Genomic DNA, 20,385 nt, shown 5'->3' on the forward strand with positions numbered 1-20,385 from the left:
GGTGCCAGCTTGGTTCTGGTGGACACATGTCTGTTATTTCGCAGGTATTTGTGATATGCCACATAGTTTTGCGCACACATGCACGGTGGTGTCGTATTCTCGGTCATTTCATACCGCGCGCTCTGTCGCAGCTCCGCGAGATATGAAAACACGGCCGGTCGGTGCTGGTTGTACTGGCTGGGATCCAACAGCAGACTGTCCCCCCCCTCCTTCTGATGTCCGGCTATGTTTTCAGCTGCTGCTCATGAAATTCAACACAATTCTTCACAAGTTCGCAATAAGAAAAAAACAAACAAACAAACAAAAACTTTCCACCATGTTCTGTCTCTGATAGGTGTGTTTCTTTCTTTTCTTTCCTTTTTTATTTATTTATTTATTTACATTTTATCAATTAGTATTGATTTATTTGTCTCTCTTTATTCTACATTACTGTAATACAAGATACGATTGTACAAGAATTATGCAGGCTGACACGTCACTACAAAACAAAATTTCATCAGCATGTTATGGTAGGCTATAGTTGATTAAAAAAAACAAAAAAAAAAACAACACTATTCAGCACTAGACACGCCACAGTAATATAGCAGATATACAGTGGCTGTTAAAAAAAAACACTCATAGTTCCGTACTGAAATGTTAGTTTTACTATAAGTCGCACTTATAGACCCACTGTTGTCCCTGTAGTATCACATTTGTAGATATAAATAGCCATTAATAAATCATAGTGTCATAAACAACAGCTATAAGTTGATACCATAGAATCTATATAAAGTCACTATTAACTTACTAATGAGTACCATAGATATTAAAAAAGAATCACTAATAGCTCGTCCTGTTATGTGATTAGGGAAAAACACACATAACTATGTGTAAAACCCTCACTTATAGACCCACTGTAGTCCCTATAATGTTACATTTGCAGATATAAATAGCCTGTGATAGACTGTATTGTAAACATAAACTCACTATGCAGGGTCCTCATAGGAACATAACAACTTAGCACAATAGAATCGATAAAGTCTCCATAAACTCATATTACGCACAATAAAACTTCTATATAAACATTTTATAGAGATATAATAGAAGGTCAACAAGGTCAATATCTGAGACATACAAGCAGCCACGCAGTCAATGTTACCCTATATGACAGCTTTGGATCATGGCCATTAAGAAGGTAAACAAGAGCGACGACGACAACAACAACACCCAAAAATAAATAAATGAATGACAATAAAACTAGACCAGGTTGCGTCATGTTGCACTCTTGATGCGGGCTCTTCACCCCGCTCCTGACACTTTCTGCCCTAATCCCAAACTCAGCACACAAACTGTTCTCCATGCATGGTGCACCGTGCACGGCTCAACATGCACAGCCCCATAGCAACAGCGCCAAGTAGCGAATAGAAAGCTCAAATACTGTCTCTAGGACCCGGGTTAAAGCGCTGCAGGAAGCACCGTGAACACGTCACGACTTGAGTGGCTGTTGCTGAGTAGTTCAGCATACTTTCTCTACACCCCTCCCTCTCCACCCCAGCCGTCTGTTTATTTTGTCAGTCCCGTCGTCTGTGTTGTATTCATTATAAAACACTGTTTACAACCCAAGATCTGGGTTGCCTCATTTTCACTTTTTCAGAATAGTCTGATGATGATGATGATGGTCTCTGTTTTCTAATTGATAGTCGTTTTCATTTGAGATTTCTACTATGAAATAAGTAAATAAATAAATATATAGTAAATTATAGATAAGATAAACTAATTATCTCATTATTTACATCATGTCCTGTTGTTTTTTATGACACTCTTGTCAAGTGTGTAAACAAGCGTTCTGCTCCTGTGGATGAGATTCACTCATTACTGATGGTTGTATTTGAGGATATCAGTTACCACAGCATTGTTGTAATGTTTTTCTTGCTGTAGCCTAATTCCAGAGAATACAAATTGGTATGCCTTGTCATAATTGAGTTTAATAGATTTTTTTTGGCAGAAAAACATAACCAAAACATAACCGTGTGACATATTACACAAATATATTTTTTTTAAACAATCAAAACAAAACCAGAAGCAGTCCGGCAACACCCACATAACTTAACCAGACTGTATAACATGACAGACTTGCATATAAAAACAACCAAAATCTACAATGACAATGACTAATATTGATTTATTTTAATTCTTAATTTTTCTGTTTAAGGAGTGAGAAAGGAATTTATTTTTCTTTCAGCTCTTTGTCGTACTGCCGCTGATTCAGAATTAATGATGGTGCCTGACTTTTAACCGACATTCAACGATGAAATTTTTTTTTTTTAATCAACAGCAGTGGTTGTTAATGTTTTGAGTCATCACCCCCTCCACACACACACACACACACACACTCCACCCCACCCCAAAATGTCAGTTCTTGGCCATTGTTTCCTTTTGTTTTACAGATAGAAAGAGTCTGGGGAATTTCCAGCCACCACACTCTCTTCTCTCTGTCCTGTGCCCTTGGTCAAGGCTCCACACCCAGTTTCCCCCCCTGACAAACACTCACACACACACCAGCTGTCGGAATCCTTCCCCTCTCTGAACTGAGACCAACTGATACAGCTGTTAACATGTACTGGTGATACAGTAAATCCTTTTTTTTTTTTTTTTTTTCCCCCCCTTCTCCTGCCATGCCCTATCTCATTGTGTGTTTCACCTCTTTTCCTGAGTCCCTGACAACAAGCAGGAAGACCTCACCTTATCAGAAAAAAGCTGGTCCATTGGTGAAAGAAATATTCTAAATATCTCCGGTTCTGTGTTTCCCAATGAAATGTCATTTTAAATTTGAAAATGTGTTCCCGAGACCGTGAGATTTCAAGGATGTATAAATGGGACATTTTGCCAGCAATTATGACTAACCGTGCTTTGTCTTTCTTTATGCTTTAGGTCCCCGCTGTTGCTGCATTCATCTTTTTTGTCAATGCCCATCTCAGCTGAGGCCAATATTGCAGTTCTGTATTATCTGAAGAAGATGCCCATTAATCAACAAATTTGCATTTTATTTCCTCAGGAGGTTTCCTCATCTATCATCTCCTTTACAAGTAAGATGTCAATTATTTTTATGCCCTCAAAGTTGGAAATTTTTCAATTTTTTTCTTTAAGATTTATAATATTAACTACTCAATCCCATCCCTAGCCAGATTTAACAGCTAAATGTCACATCCACTCGCTGAGACGTCTGTGTTTGGAGCTTTAGGACGACTTTGCCGACAATCTTGTTAGTCTGTTAAACCCTGTTTATCTCCCGAGCCTCACCTCTCTCCACCCTACTGTCTCCGTCTTTAATTTGCTCCAAAGCCTTCATTCTGCCCCACAACGGTACTTTACTCCGCTTACCTCCACACACATCTTCTGTACTTCTCTCCGCTTCAGTCCAGGCTGCTCACCTGTCCAGACCCATTCAGGAAATCTGACAAACAGATGGTGGAGCCTTTGTGCTGTTTGCTTTCTCTTCTCTGTAGCTTATTTTCAATTGTGTTTCCAGTATTGTTATTATTAGTAATTTAACTACCGTTTGTTGAAAAATATGTAATTTATATTAGTATTTTTATTAAAAGCACTGCAGTATAGGTAATAGATTAGAAATTTAGTTAAATATTTGATGACATGTTCAATCTGTAATCAATTTCTACAACCTGTCGATTGTTCAAACTCATCTCAGTCAGACTGTTTTCCTTTTCGACATTTTTATAATTTTGATGACATTGTCTCACAAAATGTACATCACAGTACAGACATGAATAAAAATGTGTTATTACAACCATCTAACATCTAACTATCAGTGCCGTGATTTCATCATATCTTGGCACAGACATGTGTGTCAAAGATGAGGCATAAAAAAAAAAGACAAAAACAAGCCCAAACATGAGACTGTAGGGCATTAAACTTTAAAAAGTCTGTATGAACAGGTGGGTATACTGGCAGCGAGACACACACTCCAGGCTCTGACTCCATCGTTTCTCTTCCTCTCCTCCACGGTTTCCCGTATCAGCACCAGAAACGGTGATTTCGGAGCGTTTGGTGCTCCCCACAGCCTCTTCTGTGTTCAGCTGCTCTGTGCTGCCTCATGACTTAAATATTTACTTTGTCCAGTGGAGTAAATGTGGGTGCGGGCTGCTGACATAGCTGTAATTCTTCTATAGAATCAAGAATGACTGGAGTTTAATTGGTATTTGTGTTACTATAAGCCTCCTAAAAGAAATTTTGTATGGATTTATATTCGCTAAAAATGCTAAAAATCATCTGTTTTTTTTCAATGGAGGTTCTGTTTTATCATTCATTCATTGTCCTCATTCATATTCATGGCATAGGGAGCTTTAATCTAAAATAAAATTGTGATTCTTGTTGCTGTTAATGTTTTAAGCTGACCCCTTGGTAGACCTTAGTCTGTAATTGTGTGGAAATGTGTCTTAACAGATGGAGCGGGGCTGACCCGATGTAGTACACCCAAAATAGAAGGACAAATACAGTATAACATGATATATAGTACACGGTATGTCTGTGCTCATCTAGGGCATTCCCTTCTAAGTTGGAGCTCTGGATCTAATTCCCTGCAAGTCACACTTGATATGTCCTGTGCAAGCAGCCCACTTTTCACGGCTGGTGAAAGGGGGAGTGGAAAGCTGGGGTGCATGATCACTACTTGATCTTTCAAGTACAACAAAGATGTGATACAGGAGGATGAAGGCAGCTGTAATATTCTGCTAATGAGAAATCCACAAGGTCAGCAGCAGAGGTTTATCAGGTCTAATATAGAGCCAGTTTATTCAGTGGCAGACATGTTTAAAAAGGGCTCTATCCAGCTAAAGAGGACATTTCTTTTGGTAACCCTGTCCACATCTCAGTAAACGATTAATCCACTTGTGGCGTCTTGTAGCTGTTACTTAACACACAGGAGCTGCTTTGTCTGGATGACTCATCAGAAGCAGCTGATCCTTTCCCTACATTATCTTATCTGTCAGACTTTGTCACTAATACCATCACCTGACATCACACACAAGCCAGCTTTTTTTGTTTTAATGCAAATAATGCCAGATGGATTTGAGGTTTACCTCACAGGAAATTAACTGAGTGCCTCCTATTAATTTACTCTGTGAGTGATGATATAACAGAATATTTGTGGCATGTAAAACCACCATTATAATACAAAAAGAGATGCATTATCATTTCTGGCCTGTAACCTTTGTGTCGTTCCCTGATTTTACTTTGCCGCACATCTTCATTCACCGTCAAGTGTAAATGTGGTTGTGTAATTATTTTGGGGGGGATTTTTATGCCATTATTAGATAGCTGACAGTAGAGAGTTGGCAGGAAATGACCAGAGAGAGAGAGAGAGAGAGAGAGAGAGAGAGAGAGAGAGAGAGAGAGAGAGAGAGAGAGAGAGAGAGAGAGAGAGAGAGAGAGAGAGAGAGAGAGATATGGACTGACATGCAACAAGTCCATAGCCAGACACAAACTGGGAATGTTGCAGTTCATGGTTTGCATCTTCACCTGATTTTAAATACTTTTAAATGTAGTATTTCTATAGTAGGAAGTGTCTTATAAACTAAAAACAGCCTTCTCATTCACCTCAAATCCAGCTGATCTAGAATGTCAAGTTACAATTGTACAAATTAGATTATTTACTATTCTTGTGGTGTACTGAAATTGATATCCGCAAGGAAATTTGATAGTAGAGAAATATGTAAAAGTAAGGCAGAATAATTCACATCTATGGTGTGTAGTTGGTAGTATCTTGTATGAAAAAACAGTATTCAATATGGGTCTGAGCTTTATTAAATGCTATGCTGCCATCTAGTGTTCATAAATGAGCATAACAATACCTTTATAATACAAAAGAACAGACAGGATTTTTTTTTAAAATGATTTTGAATCCTGTGGCAGCAGGGTGAAATTTTAATTAAGTCAAGTGTGATTTTCTAATTTGAAATTCCCCATAAAAAAGGTGTTTTCCATGAAGTATCATGGCCATTATTTTACAATACCAAAAAAAAAACCAGATGACTCATCATTAGGAACTTGTTTTTGTGCTCGTAGCTTTCACTGAAAGTTGGTGTGTCACCTTATCTCCACTTTGTTACATCATGTTAGTGTGTTTTTTTCCATATTGTTCACAAAAGAAGAATGTTTCTATGGAAGAGGAGTAAGAGGACCATAACACGTTCCAATATGTTAAGTCATTTTCTAAGAATACTGTGCAGTATTTAACTGTAATTACAAACAACAGGCAGGCAGCTACAAATATTAAATAAAAAAATTTAAGATTTACCCATGAAATAAAGAGGGGCCAAGCTTATCGCACTTTGTTTTATTGATCAGTTTTCATGACCACAGATGTACAATACAGTTGACTTGTAGGCAATGACAAAGCAGATTAAAAGTTTTGCATGTGGCATCTGATCTCAGTCATAATAATATAGTTACAAGCGACTGAGCGTGAAGAAACAATAAGGTACACAGGCATATTTACAAGCTTTCCTTCCGTGACTTGGCCCTGACACTCGCACAATGTGCTCCTGCTACAATACTGCAAGACAGTAGATCTTTTTTTTTTTTTTTTTAATTTTCTACACAGTTGACAACATCTCCAATGTGTACATCTCCAATGTGTCATCTATCAATCCAACATTACTGTGATCCGTTTAATTTGACCAAAGTATACAGTACAAATCCAGTAATAGTGTGAGGCTCCAGAAGGAATGGAAGAATTTCTTATATTTAATACTAATAATTATAAAAACCAATCCAGTCTAAAACTCAATAAGCTTAACAGGGGACTGCATTCAGTGGCATGTGTAGTGGACAAATGTGTTTTCAGTTGATATCAATTTGATGCAAGAGAAAGGAAGAAGAAAGGAGGGTGGACAAGAACATTTGGTCTTCTTTATTTTTCCATCACTCCAACTTTCTAACATTCCACTTTGTGAAAAAAAGGCAGAGGCGGAGGAAGAGAGCAAGAGAGGGATGGCCAGAAAGGACAGAGTTAAACCTCAACCGCCCTCTGTGCTCTCCAGCCAACTCTTATTTGTCCATGTTCTACACTCTCCTAGTTTTGGGCCCAAACACTACCACTGTTTATTTGGACAGCTTCTTCATCCTCTGATCTAGTGCAGCAAAGTTCTCCTCTATAGCCCCCAGGTTTTCCTTCATCGTCTGCTGGACCTGAGAGAGAGACACAGAGAGAGAGAGAGAGGGGAGGGGGGTAAAAGCCAGTTAGGTGAGCAGTGAAATAGAGGGAAGACAGGAAGAGTCAAGAGTTGGAAGGAGATGTAGGTGTACAAGTTTACAGGAGAAATATATTGATCTGGGCAGAATAGAGAGAAGTGACGGGAGGGAAGCTATGCTAGTGGAAAAAGTGACAATGATAGATTTAAAGGTTCTATTTGTAAGAATCAGAAATTCCTTCTCATTAGTGACACCGCTGGCCATTAAGTGAGCTGCAGTCAACATCCTGTTGCCTGCACAGCGAGCAGTGGCGCAAGGCTATTGCAGGAGATGTATTTTCCTCGCTTACACTTCTCATAATAACATAAAAGATCTCTAATGTTGTGTTTTGCACAACAAGCATCTTTCACTGCAACAATTTTAATTAACAATTAATCGCTTGAGTTGTTTGATCAACAAAAAATACAACATATTCACTGGTTCCAGCCTCGCCAGTGTGAGGATTTGCAGCTTTTTTAATTAAAAAAAATCTTAATAATTGTTAGCTGCAGAACTATTAGATATATTTATATAAATGGATGCAAAGTGAATTTCATAGAGCAGTTTAAACACAATTACTAGAAATGCTATTAAAAGTCATCATTGAATGGCAATGTTGTACCAGGAGCCTGAAGAGTAACTGTGCTTGCTACATGTTGAGGTTTGATCACAGATTGTAAAAAATATGGCCACTGTGATGTCACCCAGTGGTTTCTGAAGAGAGGTTTTGAAGCCATCTTGGCATTGCCTGACTCCACCAACTCCCAGCTGATCCAAAATGGGCAAAGAGTTGGAGCTGGGGTGCTGAAACAAGCCACCTAGCGGCTAGTGACCTGTCACGCAAAGCGGCCATGTCCTTAATTATGCATTACTTTACGGCTTAATAAAATTTAAACGAATGAGCAATGAAAAATTAACCCCCTGTACAGTTTTCATGAAAGGGTAAATTAGCTATAGAGACCAAAACCGTTTTTTGTAACAGGCTGTAAGCATGTTTATTTCTGCTGTAAAGTTGGGCATTTTAACATGGGGGTCTATGGGGATTGACTTGCTTTTGGAGCCAGCCTCAAGTGGCCATTTGGGATGCTGCAGTTTTTGGCACTTGCGTGTTGGCTTCGTTTTTCAGTCCCGGAGATTGCCACTTGTGTTTGATGTATGAAGAGATTAGCTGCTCTAATGTGACAGCAGTTAATCTATGGTTTGTAGTCTTTTTGTGTGTATACCAATGAGACAAACCTGCAGTTCCACTGGCCTCACTGGGGGAACTTTGAGACAGTGAGCGGTTGTTGCTGCCACCTCCACTGTGGCCACAGAAACCACACAGATTGAAACGACACAAGAGCAGGTTTTACTTGTATCTGTGCAGGCTACCTGATATACACCTCTTCACCTGCGATAACTGCTCACAATCTGAAAGCACTTTAATAGTGATGCCAATGGCTCACATGTGACACTGCATTTTAGTGTTAAAGATTGTTAAAATTGAGTTCGGTTAGAAATGGATTATGTCCAAATACATTTAAGAAATGCCAGCTTGAACTTGTTACCTGTGTTAGCAGGGTGTTATTGTCCTTCAGAGAGTTGTTGATCATCTGCTGAGTGGTGTCCAGGTGGGTCAGCAGCTGGCCAAACTGCATGGCTACGAGACAGAGGGGGGGGGGGTTGGATGAAGAGAAATCATGAGACAGGAGTGGAGAGAGAGGGAGAAAGTATAAATTGGATGGAGTATTGGTTCTCAAATTAACAAATTTCTTTTAAAAGATGCAGTGTTATCTTTGCTTTTCTCTTAGCGATTAATCTTAGCTGATGAATGACTGCTTGAAAGATAAAAAAACTTTTAGAATTTCACTTGTTTGCCTTCATCATGAAAGAAAGGTCAGGAGAGAGAAATAGGGAGGAAAGAAATCAGTGCAGCTGAACCCTATTGAGTGAAGAACACTTTAGCTTCAGACTGTGACAAATCGGTGCAAAGGGAGGCTGGATGATAAATGACCTCTTTCAGCTCTCAGAAATGAATTATCAATACAATCTATTAATGCCAAGGTTCTGCTTTCATGTGCTAAATAATAAAAAGATGATAATGTGATCTAAAATATCATGCATCTCTTTCTCCCCAAGGGGGTGTTTAACAGTATTGCAAGATTTAGTCTAATTCTATTACCATTTTGAATCTCCCTTTCACTGATATTTTGCCCTTTGTTGTAATAGAATGGCATGGTTTCGGCTAATTCCATTATCTGTCTGAATCCCATTTTCGCTTAGTTTTCATCTTTTGTCTCACACACAGACGTTCCCATTGTGAATGCAAATTTTCCAGACTAAGTATTACTTCCCAGCACAGATGCTGCCTCAAACATGATCCGGGTTCACATCCTGTTATGTTCTGTGGTTTCATTGTACATATTTTGAATCTTTAATGGCACTCCCCCACCCCCCACTAACCTAAATACATCTTCTCCTTGAACTCTCTTGGGTGCCATTTCAAGGTTCTTCTCCACTCACATAAAGGAATAGAACATAAATGATCCAAGTTTTCATTGTTATGATCCTTACTGCGGTGAAATATGCTCCTAGAGCAATATTATGACAGTATTTGAAATATCTACCAATTACTCCACACCAGTACACTCATATACTGTTAAGGACCAAAGTGATCTGACAGTAACCTCTCCCACATAAACAACTCATATTGTGTCATAGCTTTGAGTGTTATGTGAGGGCACAAAGCAAATCTTGAGTTTCAGTGCGTTACCTTGCTCATGCAACTCCTTGACAGCCACAAGCCTCTGCACCACCTGAGGTATAGAAGTGGACATGGCATCCCACTTCTGCACCACGTCATAAAGCTGCGACACCTGACGGGTAAATACACACACAGTTAATACCAAGAGAAAACCCTCTTGCCAAAAGACTAAAAGGAAATGTTTACTTTCCCCAAAGCCTCACGTTTTTCCTTAGTTTCTATGATGATGTAATAATTATTGTACTGATACACATTGATGAATGAATTCCCACCACGCAGTCTTTAATAAATATGGTGTTAGTGTGACAATTTTGCTGTGTAACACATTTGAGCAGTGAGGCGACATTGTGGTTATTCTTTCAAGCTCGCCTGTACACACCTACACTGATAATCAGATGATCAACAGTAACACCAACTTGACTCCAACTTTGCAGTAGCACAGAACGCCAGAAATAGTCTTACACTACTTGAAATTTTGCCCTTATTAGAGCTTTGTTCGGATGATCTGTTCACTCTCTGCTGTAGGTTTTGGCTTAGGACATGGGCGTGGTTATTGTGCTTTCAATGACATTATTATAGATTATCCTACAAGTAATTATGTCACACTAATCAGTAAATCGCAATTACAGTATTTATCTGAAATAATCAAACAGCAAAAGTACAATAACCTTAAAATATATGAACAATAAAACACTTTGCATGAGTTTGCCATTACCTATAATGATATAATTAGCATGGCATGCCCTCTACTGGCCTATTGAGTGTGCAGCACTTTAGAAAAGTTTCTGCCCAAAAGTCACAGATATCATGCAGACTTTAAAACTGGATCTAACATGACAACCTGAAAAGGTTTAATTCATTAAGAGATACTGACTCTAAATTAACAAACCACCAAATAGACTCAGACTGCTTATAGGCTACAGCAGCTGTTAGTTAAAGACTAATTCAAATTTAACATATGGCTGCTCTTCACTGGTTAGTCTGGCTGCCTGTACGAGCCAGATTATCTTCTGTGAGGCTACAAGATTAATAGATATATTATACAACTTCCTGACAAAAATATCTTAGCTCTTATGACTGCAGGTATCTGCAAGGACAATCTTCCATTTGAAAGTGTTTTGGTGCAAAGGAAATAACAGGAGGACTTTATGTCCCTGGAAGCTGTCTTTTAAAATATGAGAACACCTGAGATTATTATTGCATTTAGTGTGTATTAATGGTTGTGCACAGTTTGGGAATTAAACTCAAAAGATTACATACCTTGTTTTGTGTATCAGCATCCTCAATGGCTGCTTTGTGTTTGGCAATCTCATTCATCTTTCCAAGGACACTCTAAAATGAGAGGGGAAAAAAGTCATTTATGCCAATTGTGTGAGAGGTGGCATTTTAAAGGCATTTAGATGCATAATGGAAAAAACGTGATTGATTAGATAAATGTCAACACTGTGGGAAATATGGTGGTGAAACTGATGACAGGTTCACACAGCAGGCTACATTTCCATATGGAAATCAAGATATTTACAACTTACAAAAACACCTTTAAAGGCTCAATATTTATCAGTATTTCACAAATCAAATACATTCGTGAGTTTTAGTAATTTAATCATTCAGTCATCCATAGTGTGAGGTTGTTTTATTATTTTTTCAGTACTAAAATAACAGTTAACCACCTAACCACTAGGAGCCATTGTCCAGTCACTGCTGTAAGAAATGAATGATGTAAAAAACAATTTTTTCACATCTGTAGTTAAAAAGATAGAGCATGCATATGAGACAGCTTTTGATTCACTGGATGACAATCATTAGTCAAAAAAGCTTTCACACTCTGAAAGATGTCTCAGAAATCTCACTGGATGTCACCTTTGCCAGACCCTGACAAACCGGCACCCATTATTTTGTCACATCCTGGACTTATCTCTGTACTGACTGCCAAGACATAAAATATTGAGCTTCTCATAGAACTCTGTAGTTGTACCTGCAGTCTGGCCTCCACTTGATCCAGAGTAGCGGAGTCCAGCGCACTGACCCTCGCCTGCAGGAGCTCTAAGGTATCCTGATACAAACACATACAGGCACAGTCAAACAGACACAAGTTATATATAAGCTTGGGCCCCAAACTTTGTGTTCTTCCTACTAGCACAGCAATAAACAAACTGGTTGGAACTGATGTCATCTTTGAAGTATGACCCAGTTCTCTGGCTGCACATCAGATACAGAGTTATGAATACACAAACTGCATACATGTTCCAAAAGAAAGTAGTTCACTACTCACCATCAAACTGGCTCCTTGTATGCCAGCACTCAAAGGTCCCTACAATATAAAACACATTTATTTTAACAGCAGACAATGGAGCCGCCCCCATAATTTACATAAATCAAGTGGAAGATTTTATTTCAATTTCTCTTTGTGGATGGTTACACAGCAACGGGAGCATGAAAATTCTGGTGGCGTGAGAGTGAAAGAGAGAAGCAGATCAACAGAATTAGTGTGAATAAGAGAGAAAAGCATTAGGGAGGATGTGTGTAATGACTGTGTGTGAGTCCGTGTTTACCTGCTTGTCTGATCCTGAGCCAACAGCTATCTCCAGCTCAGCTAGACGCTTCTCCAATTCCGCCATCTACAGGGATAGAACAAGGCATCACATGGCTGGCAGTGACAACAGCTTCCCACAAAAACACACGCAAACACCCACGCACATACCTTCCTGCCTATTGTCCTTTTTATTGCCATCAAATATTCTGACATTCCTCTCATGAAAACGAAAACAAAACACTCCCTTTCCACTTTACCTTGGCCGACTCATTGAATTTTTCCTGCTCGGGTCTGCTGTGTAGCTCGTAGAGTACCACTCCATCTGGGCCCTTAGCTGATGCCGTTGGCTTGCCGTCTCCTGTGGCGCTGCCACGGCTGCCCTTGGCCGCTTCCAGCTGGGTGAGCAGACGCCTGTGGGAAAGAAGGAAAGGTAGACACAAAAGGATTATTAGTTCAATATGGTTATCAGCCCCATGTGCTGCTGTGTCTGTGCCTCCCTTTTCTGTCTTGCTTTTCAATACTTTCAGACTCTCTTGTAAATTGCAAGGTCAAAGTGAGCTTGGATCTTTTTTAGAAGACAATTTTCATCATTTTTTTTTCTCTCTCCCTTGTGTTGCTGCCAACTTCCCCTCTCCATCATCACTTTCCTTACTGCGTGCTCAGTTTGGGGTCTGACATGTACCAGCAGTATGTTTCTATTCTCAATGCCTTCTCTCAGTTAATCTCTCACCTTCCTGAGTTTTCATCTCCCTTCCTCAATCATCTGTCCATTAATTCGTGTGCTCCCCAGGTAGTGCTACACAGAGATCAACTGGGTTTATAAGGCCAACTGATACCAGCTGTACAGCCTTACCCTTAATACTCTCACTACTAATATATGGGTTATAGTCCAGAGCTCAGTGAATTTAATCCCCCTGCTCTTCACTCTGACCAACTCTTGCTGACTCCTTAAATTTCTTCATACTACACTTTTCCTCTCCCTGTCTCGGTCCATCTACTGCCTAGTATCTCATCCCTCTGTCACGGTCTGACAGGTTGTTGCATCAAGTTTCAGCTGCCAGATGTTTGTGCTCTTTCTCTCTCATCCCGTCCCAGCTCACCTGGCCAGTGCTCCATCAGGGTCAGCCAGGTTGATGTGTGCCTGCGGTCCCAGGAGTGAGTCAAGATGGGCAGAAACCAGCTGCTGTTTGAGCTGAGCTGCCTGCTGGGCAAGTACCACTGGGGTCAGGCGCTCCTCTGCATTGCTTTCTTTTGTGGCAGCCTAGAGGCAGAAGGGACAACAACATCTTTGAACAACTTCTAGACAGCAATGGCATTTTATGGAGGGGGTACAACAATATCGAGCTGCAATGATTAGTCAATTAATTGATTAGTTGCCAACTATTAATCACCAAATATTTTGATAATCAATTAATCGTTTGGAGTCATTCTTTAAGAAAAACATTTCTAAATTCTAGGATTCCACTTCTGGTATCTTTAATCTTCTAAATAAAGTGAATATCTTTGTGTTGTGGTTTAGACAGAAGAAATTTGAGGGCATCACCTTGGGATTTGGGAAATGGTGGTTGACATTTTATCCCCATTTTCTGATATTTTGTAGACTAAACAACTAATCAACAGACTAATCGATAATGAAAAAAAATATCATTAGTTGCAGCCCTACAACAATGTTGGGGTTGATGACTAGAAGTCCGTCTGGGCCGAGCATTTAATCATATGAATTCACAGGCTGAGTTAGAGTGCGGTGTTAAGACTCAAACAGCTGCATCCACTGCTCTGTGTGCAGTTAATGACGCCCAAAGTTTAATTAGTTTCTGGGTTGTGGGGTCTGTGTTAGTCTGAAAATCAACTCCTTGCACTGGTTTTAATCAAAACTCATTGTCAGGTTGAATTTAAAGCTTCAGTGCACACAAAACACTGACAACACTGGCAACCAGTGCAACTGTATGAACAGAGTATAAAGATTACACCTCTGGAATTGTTCTTACCAAGAGGTTGCACTCCCTTTAATAGATACATGATGACATGGTCAAGAAGTAGAGCAGGGGAAGGTCCCTCAGTGTAAGGCTATTGAATTTGTGTGCAGACTGCAAGATAAAAGCTGGGTAATTGGATTGTAAAATCCATTCTGACTCTTGCGGGCAAAGGACAAGTGTGCTCTATGTGTGTGTGTGTGTGTGTGTGTGTGTGTGTGTGTGTGTGTGTTAATGGCAGTTCACCTGGATGGCATCCACCTCTTGACTGAGTTCCTGGATCTCATTCACCAGGCGCTGATACTTTTGCTGAGGTGTCTCCTTCACTCCACAGCCCTCTCCCAGCTTAACAAAGATGAGAGCAGGGAAATGAATATGAATATTGCAAACAGCAAAATGGGTCTAGTACAGACAGAGCAGCCTTGAAACAAGCTGGAGAATTTGACTTTAACAGAAAACATATGCATCGAGTGAAATAAAAATTATAATGGTGCTGTTACTTTCAAAATGGAACACCTTCTAAAAGTACAAGTGAAGTAAAGACTTTCTATAGAACACAATGTACTCACGATTTCAAATTCTCCTGACTCATAGCCCACTCTTCTGCTTTTACTGATTCTGTCTGAGAAGTCTGTGAGAAGGAGACAAATAGGTTGTAAGAGAAAGTGAGAAATAGACCAAAAAAAACAAACCTACTGGTCAGTATGAAGCCCAGTCTGAGCCGCTGCAAGATTTGTGGTTATAAATCGACTAAAGCAGGGATCAGTTTTGATATAGCCATAAAAGAAGAGCAAAAACAGCAGCTCTCAACACTCTTGTATTATCTTAAGTTCTCAATTGAGAAATGATAGTACTGTTGTTTCTTATACTTGCTGTTTATGGTGACATATAATTCACATGACTAATAGATAAGTCTGTTGATGATTAAACTGGAAACCGTCTTAGACAACACCCTGATGAAGGCAAGACAGCCGTGCTAGAAAAGAATAGTCTGACTTGATAAACTTTTCCAGTGCAGTCTTAGTGATATTTTATATTCATAATCTGCAATTAATTTGCTCCAACTGTTGTTTTGGCAACAAATCCCATGACATGACTAAACCCAACATTATGTTATGAATCTCAATATTGTCTGACTTTCTTACCCAATCTATGGCACTCAGCTCCAATTCATTCCTACTTAACATTTAAATATTTGGAAACTATGTGCTTGCTCTTACTAAAGGCAATGTTGTGCTTACCTTAAAGGATAAGGCTGGAGATAAATACATTTTATCACCAACAAATCTCATTAAAAGACCAAAACCAACAATGAATTCATCCTACTAAAAAGTACTACCTGTGTAATCGAGGTCTGATGTAATTTATTCTTCTGTATATTACTGTCGTCCTTTTTTTCCATTACCATGAACATAGATACTTTAGTTTATTAAGAGTCAATCTCACATACGCCACCTTAGTGCCAAAAATACCCAATGCATCAAATATATATTAATCCGCAGGTGAAAATAGTCCACAACTAACACACCATTTACTCCAGTTTAAGTAACGGTCACTAAAAAAAAAAAAGACATAGTCCCCAGTAATGTAGCTTAGCCTTTTAAAAAAATTAAACTATATTTTTGATATATATATATATATATATATATATTTGCAGCTGAGTGCCACAGATGGGGTAAGAAAGTCAGAAAGTATTGTGTCATAACATAATGTTGGTTTTAGTCTTCTCATGGGATTTGTTGCCAAAACAAAACAAAAAAAAGTATTATAACTCCAGCCTCATCCTTAAGTAAGTCAATTAAGTTAATAAGTTAAGTTGTCCACTATGAACTGACCAAGTCCCTTGGTGCTGATGTGCTTGTCTTTGAACTTGTCATAGGCTGCGTTGGGGTTGACCACGATCCTCTCCACGCTGTCACTGCAGAGCTCCTCCTGTCATTGAAATCCCAAGAAATAAAGTCAGATGAACATACTCACAATATCATAAAGGGCAAGTTAGACTATAGAGACAGCAAAGACCTAAAAATTTCCTTTTGCTTGTTGAGCCAGTGAGTCAAAAAAGTCTCAAAGCCCAAGGTAGACTTGAAATATGTTGACAGGTTTGCAAAATCTGAGAAGAAATCTTATACTTGATCATTGCCCCAGAAAAATGATTTAAAGATACTGAAATATACGGCTGACCCAACAGGTGTATCATTGCTTACCAAGGTCAGATACTCTCTGAAATTTAAAGCCATTATAGCCATAAATCATGAAAATCTACAACTTGACTTGAAGAGAACAATATGATTTCCACATGATTTAGAATACCAGCAGGCAAGAGACAAATTAACAAAAAATAATAGATATCACAGCCATAGTTTCAACTGGGCCTGATTGTGTCATCTTAAGACCATCTTTAAAATGTTTAATTCATCATAAAAATATGTAATTCATGTGGTATAAGTCTACAATGGTAAAAAAAAAACAACAAAAAAAACAATGTTATTTGAATGAAAAAGGCAGAACCAAAGCTGGAAGCCATTACGATTTCTTTTCTAAATGACAATTCTTTGATTAGTGATCTTGGGGAGCACACAAGACTGTGGATCTGTTGATCGAAACTTTCTAGTGATCAATTATGATGAACTAGAAACCGTGGATAGGATTAAAACACCACTGACACAAACAGATAGATGACATGAGTCCGAGCTCACACACAGATTGCTAAAAAAAGACAGACCAACAAAACACGCAGAACACAAGACAGTTACACAGATGTAGGGAGGGAGGGGGAGGAAGCGGAGGAGAGTTAGTCAGGCTCTTACCAGCTCCTTGGGTTTCCAAAGAGAGTTAGAGAAAGTAACGGAAGAGCAGAGGGAGAGAAAAAAGTAGGGGGGAAAGAAAGAGAGAGAGAGAGAGAGAGAGAGAGAGACAACACAGATTAATGTGGTTATCACATGCCATGCACACAACAGGAACAGTTGGCCAGGGTTGGGGAAAGATAAGAAAGAAAGCAGTGTTCTGAGAGCGGCTGCTAAAAACCCTGGAGACATTTTGTTCAGACACTTATGATGTCTCCAGTTCTTTCTCTCTTCCCCAATTCAGAGTGGTGTGATGGTCCATTAACACCACCGAGTTACTTTCTCTTTTGATAATAAAGTGTACTTCATAATGCAGTGCGACCATATGCTCCTATGGAGGGCATTGCTGGTCTCACAACATTATTCTATGGATGCAGGGGATTGGTGTTTTAAAAAAGACAACACATGAGTCAGAATGAATGGTAACAGGTGGATTAAAGGTGCCTAAAAGAAGTTAAGAAGGGCCTGAAAACACTAAAATGTGTTATGTTACAGACTTTAATATCTATCATAAGTCATTCAGCTCAGGTAAACTCTTACCAGCATGCAGTTTAACCTAAATGAGGGATCTGCTAGACTAAACCAAAGCAGTTAATATATCCAAGTAACAAGGCCCCTGTACACTGTGCGATCTTGGGCTTTCCCAAACAAAAACTGTAGGGGAAACAAGGTGAAATCTTTGGCCATGCATCAAAAACAGTGGTCTTAGATCACACTGTGAGACACCAGCGGTCCATTTGAGCTTTGGCAACCACTGTCAATATCTTGACTGTGTCAGAAATTTAGAAACAAAATCTCACAATGGCACTACTTCAATGACCAACGTCTACAAACCAATTAATTGGAAAATGGGATGAATGCAAAATAAGTGATGCAGCATCATATGCACTTTTTTGACTAAAGTTTAATCAAAAACTTTAGATAAAAAGATGGAAGGAAAACAAAAAAGAAGTTTGTGGGACTCAAAATGTGTTGGCACTATGGCCAGAGCCTGTTTTATGTTTGGCTGCATTTTCAAAAAATTGGGGTGAAGATATGAGCTGAAAATGTGTCTGTGTCACATTTTATTTTTCAACCATAGTACTACTATTCACCAGATATTTATAATACAATCTCCCATGCCTAAAAATTGATAATGTACAGTCTGACACAGACTGTGACCATGATTTAGTGTGACATGCAATAAACCTGCGAGATTACAGTTATCGCACAGTGTGTAGAGACCTTTAAATGTCCAGTTAGTCAGAATAGTGTGGTTAGCCAGGAAGCAATTGTTAGAGCATGACAGGTTAAAAAGGGAAAAATTTGAGACAAACAAACACTTCTTTCTCCTGGTAGTGTCTCACACTCACACAGACACACTTTTTAGCCTTCACTGCTTTGTCAGTGAAAGAGGAAAATATAGTGTTGCTGAAAACCCATCAACATCATTATGCCCTTAAAAGTTTAAATGAGCAACTCAAAAAGGAGGAAAAGAATCAATTCGTTGCACTTCAAAACAATCATAAATTGATGAATTACAGAGCACAAAAAGGGGGCACTCCATCAGTCTATTTCTCATTTCATCCCAGTCAATAGAGGTTGGAAAAGTGGATATGAGATTACGTAAACATGCATAAAAAGCATGGCATTAAGCTCACTGAGAGTAAAATGGAGCCACTCTTACTTGTACAAACTATGGTTCCAGGAAGGGTGGGTAAGGGTCAAAACAAGGGCAAAGGTATGGGAGGAACGAATGTGGAAACATGGAAGGGAAGATTCCAGTTAGGTTTCACTCAGCTGATCAGCGAACAGCCCAAACATGTTTCAAAACAGTCTGACCAATAACAATGCTTTACTGTTAGCAAAGTGCTTATAGCGCTGTTAAAAAAATACTGAACTCTAGAGATGCTGCCATTAATTTTAGATTGCTGATAGATTTCAACAGTTTGATGACATCAAACCATTATCGTGACAGAGTTATAACCTAACTAACTAGTACGTTTTGTTCCCTCAAACCTTATATTTAATGGTGTTTGGATGGGACATACAGTGCATCTTTCAGACAAGAACAAAGGACAAACTTATTATTTTTCCTACAGAGTTAGTGAGGACAGCACAAATGCAGTGACACTGTTTCATACAGCTCAGTTGTTGATCAGATTATTGAGGTGTATTAATTCAGTTTTGCTAAATTGATGCTACAATGAATTACTTGCCACATAGGTAGTAACAGTAAACAGTAATTGCATGGTTTGGGTGTTAATGCACACTGATTATAATGCAGAAATCAGTAACGTTACTTTATCTGTTATATGATACATAAATACTTAGCGTTACTTACTTAATATAGAGCGAATTAACGTAAGCTAACAGCCTTCAAATTGACAGATCCAGTGTATTCAAAACGTCCCCTTACCGACTCAAACTGAGCCTGGTCATCTTCTGGAAGGTCACCAGTCTCGTACACGTCCGGTTCGTTAAATGCCTGTTGAAACAATTAAGACAAATAAGCATTATGCGATCAGATATTGTGTTTATTGCCGTTAGCCTGGCCAACGCCCTGGCCCATACAACAACACGTATTTGCTAACACTTGTTTCTGGTGGCTTGTATCACACCACACTACGTCAGCTGCACAGTTAGTAACCAATAATGTACAATTGTTAGTTGTATAGTCAGTGCAAACAATAATAATAGCAGGGGTGTTGGCTAACTTAGCCGTTAGCTGTCACCGCTTTGAGCTAACGTTGCCAGATAGCAACCTAGCTAATCTGTCTGCTAGCGTTAGCCACTTACAATTCCTGGCAAATTGGCGTATTTAGGATCAGCCATTGTTGGTTGGGAAGCAAAGACGAGACCAACAAATCAGGAAAGAATATATAAACGATCCTTAAAACGTTCAAATGATCGATGAACCGAATCAAACTGTAACAAAAGCTATCGATAGATGAGCCAGCAGTCTCTCAGCCGGCTGATGTGGTCACTTGCTTCATTTGACAGCGTGTGCGTTGGGTTTCTAGCAAGCCTTGGCGAATGGGCGGTGTTGTGTTGACTACATCCACGGGAAACAGTTCGGCGGCCTGC

At 39.2% G+C, this 20,385-nt stretch overlaps 2 protein-coding genes across 3 annotated transcripts in view; one reads left to right on the forward strand and one right to left on the reverse strand.

The window, feature by feature from the left end:
- mars1 (methionyl-tRNA synthetase 1) overlaps positions 1–4,391 on the forward strand; it is a 29,344-nt gene extending 24,953 nt beyond the window's left edge. The window contains exon 23 of the mRNA XM_044350174.1: positions 2,911–4,391. The gene's annotated coding sequence lies outside the window, so the exon portion shown is untranslated. The remainder of the gene's footprint in view (positions 1–2,910) is intronic.
- Positions 4,392–6,316: 1,925 nt separating this feature from the next.
- Positions 6,317–20,360, reverse strand: dctn2 (dynactin 2 (p50)). Of its 2 annotated transcripts, XM_044349574.1 has the most exons (15): positions 20,098–20,360; positions 19,718–19,786; positions 17,284–17,289; positions 16,312–16,408; positions 15,046–15,107; positions 14,723–14,821; positions 13,604–13,764; positions 12,761–12,914; positions 12,523–12,588; positions 12,243–12,281; positions 11,946–12,023; positions 11,231–11,302; positions 9,980–10,082; positions 8,775–8,866; positions 6,317–7,185 (listed from the first exon to the last, which is right to left on the reverse strand). In XM_044349574.1, the coding sequence occupies exons 1-15, from the start codon at positions 20,131–20,133 to the stop codon at positions 7,099–7,101; spliced, it is 1,221 nt and encodes a 406-aa protein (XP_044205509.1). In that variant the 5' UTR covers positions 20,134–20,360; the 3' UTR covers positions 6,317–7,098. The 2 variants fall into 2 exon arrangements, with proteins under 2 accessions (XP_044205509.1, XP_044205510.1); XM_044349575.1 differs by lacking the exon at positions 17,284–17,289 and having other exon boundaries at positions 20,098–20,356.
- Between the last annotated feature and the right edge of the window lie 25 nt (positions 20,361–20,385).

This window comes from Thunnus albacares, chromosome 4 (assembly GCF_914725855.1).
Source record: "Thunnus albacares chromosome 4, fThuAlb1.1, whole genome shotgun sequence".
Classification (NCBI taxonomy): Eukaryota; Metazoa; Chordata; class Actinopteri; order Scombriformes; family Scombridae; genus Thunnus; species Thunnus albacares.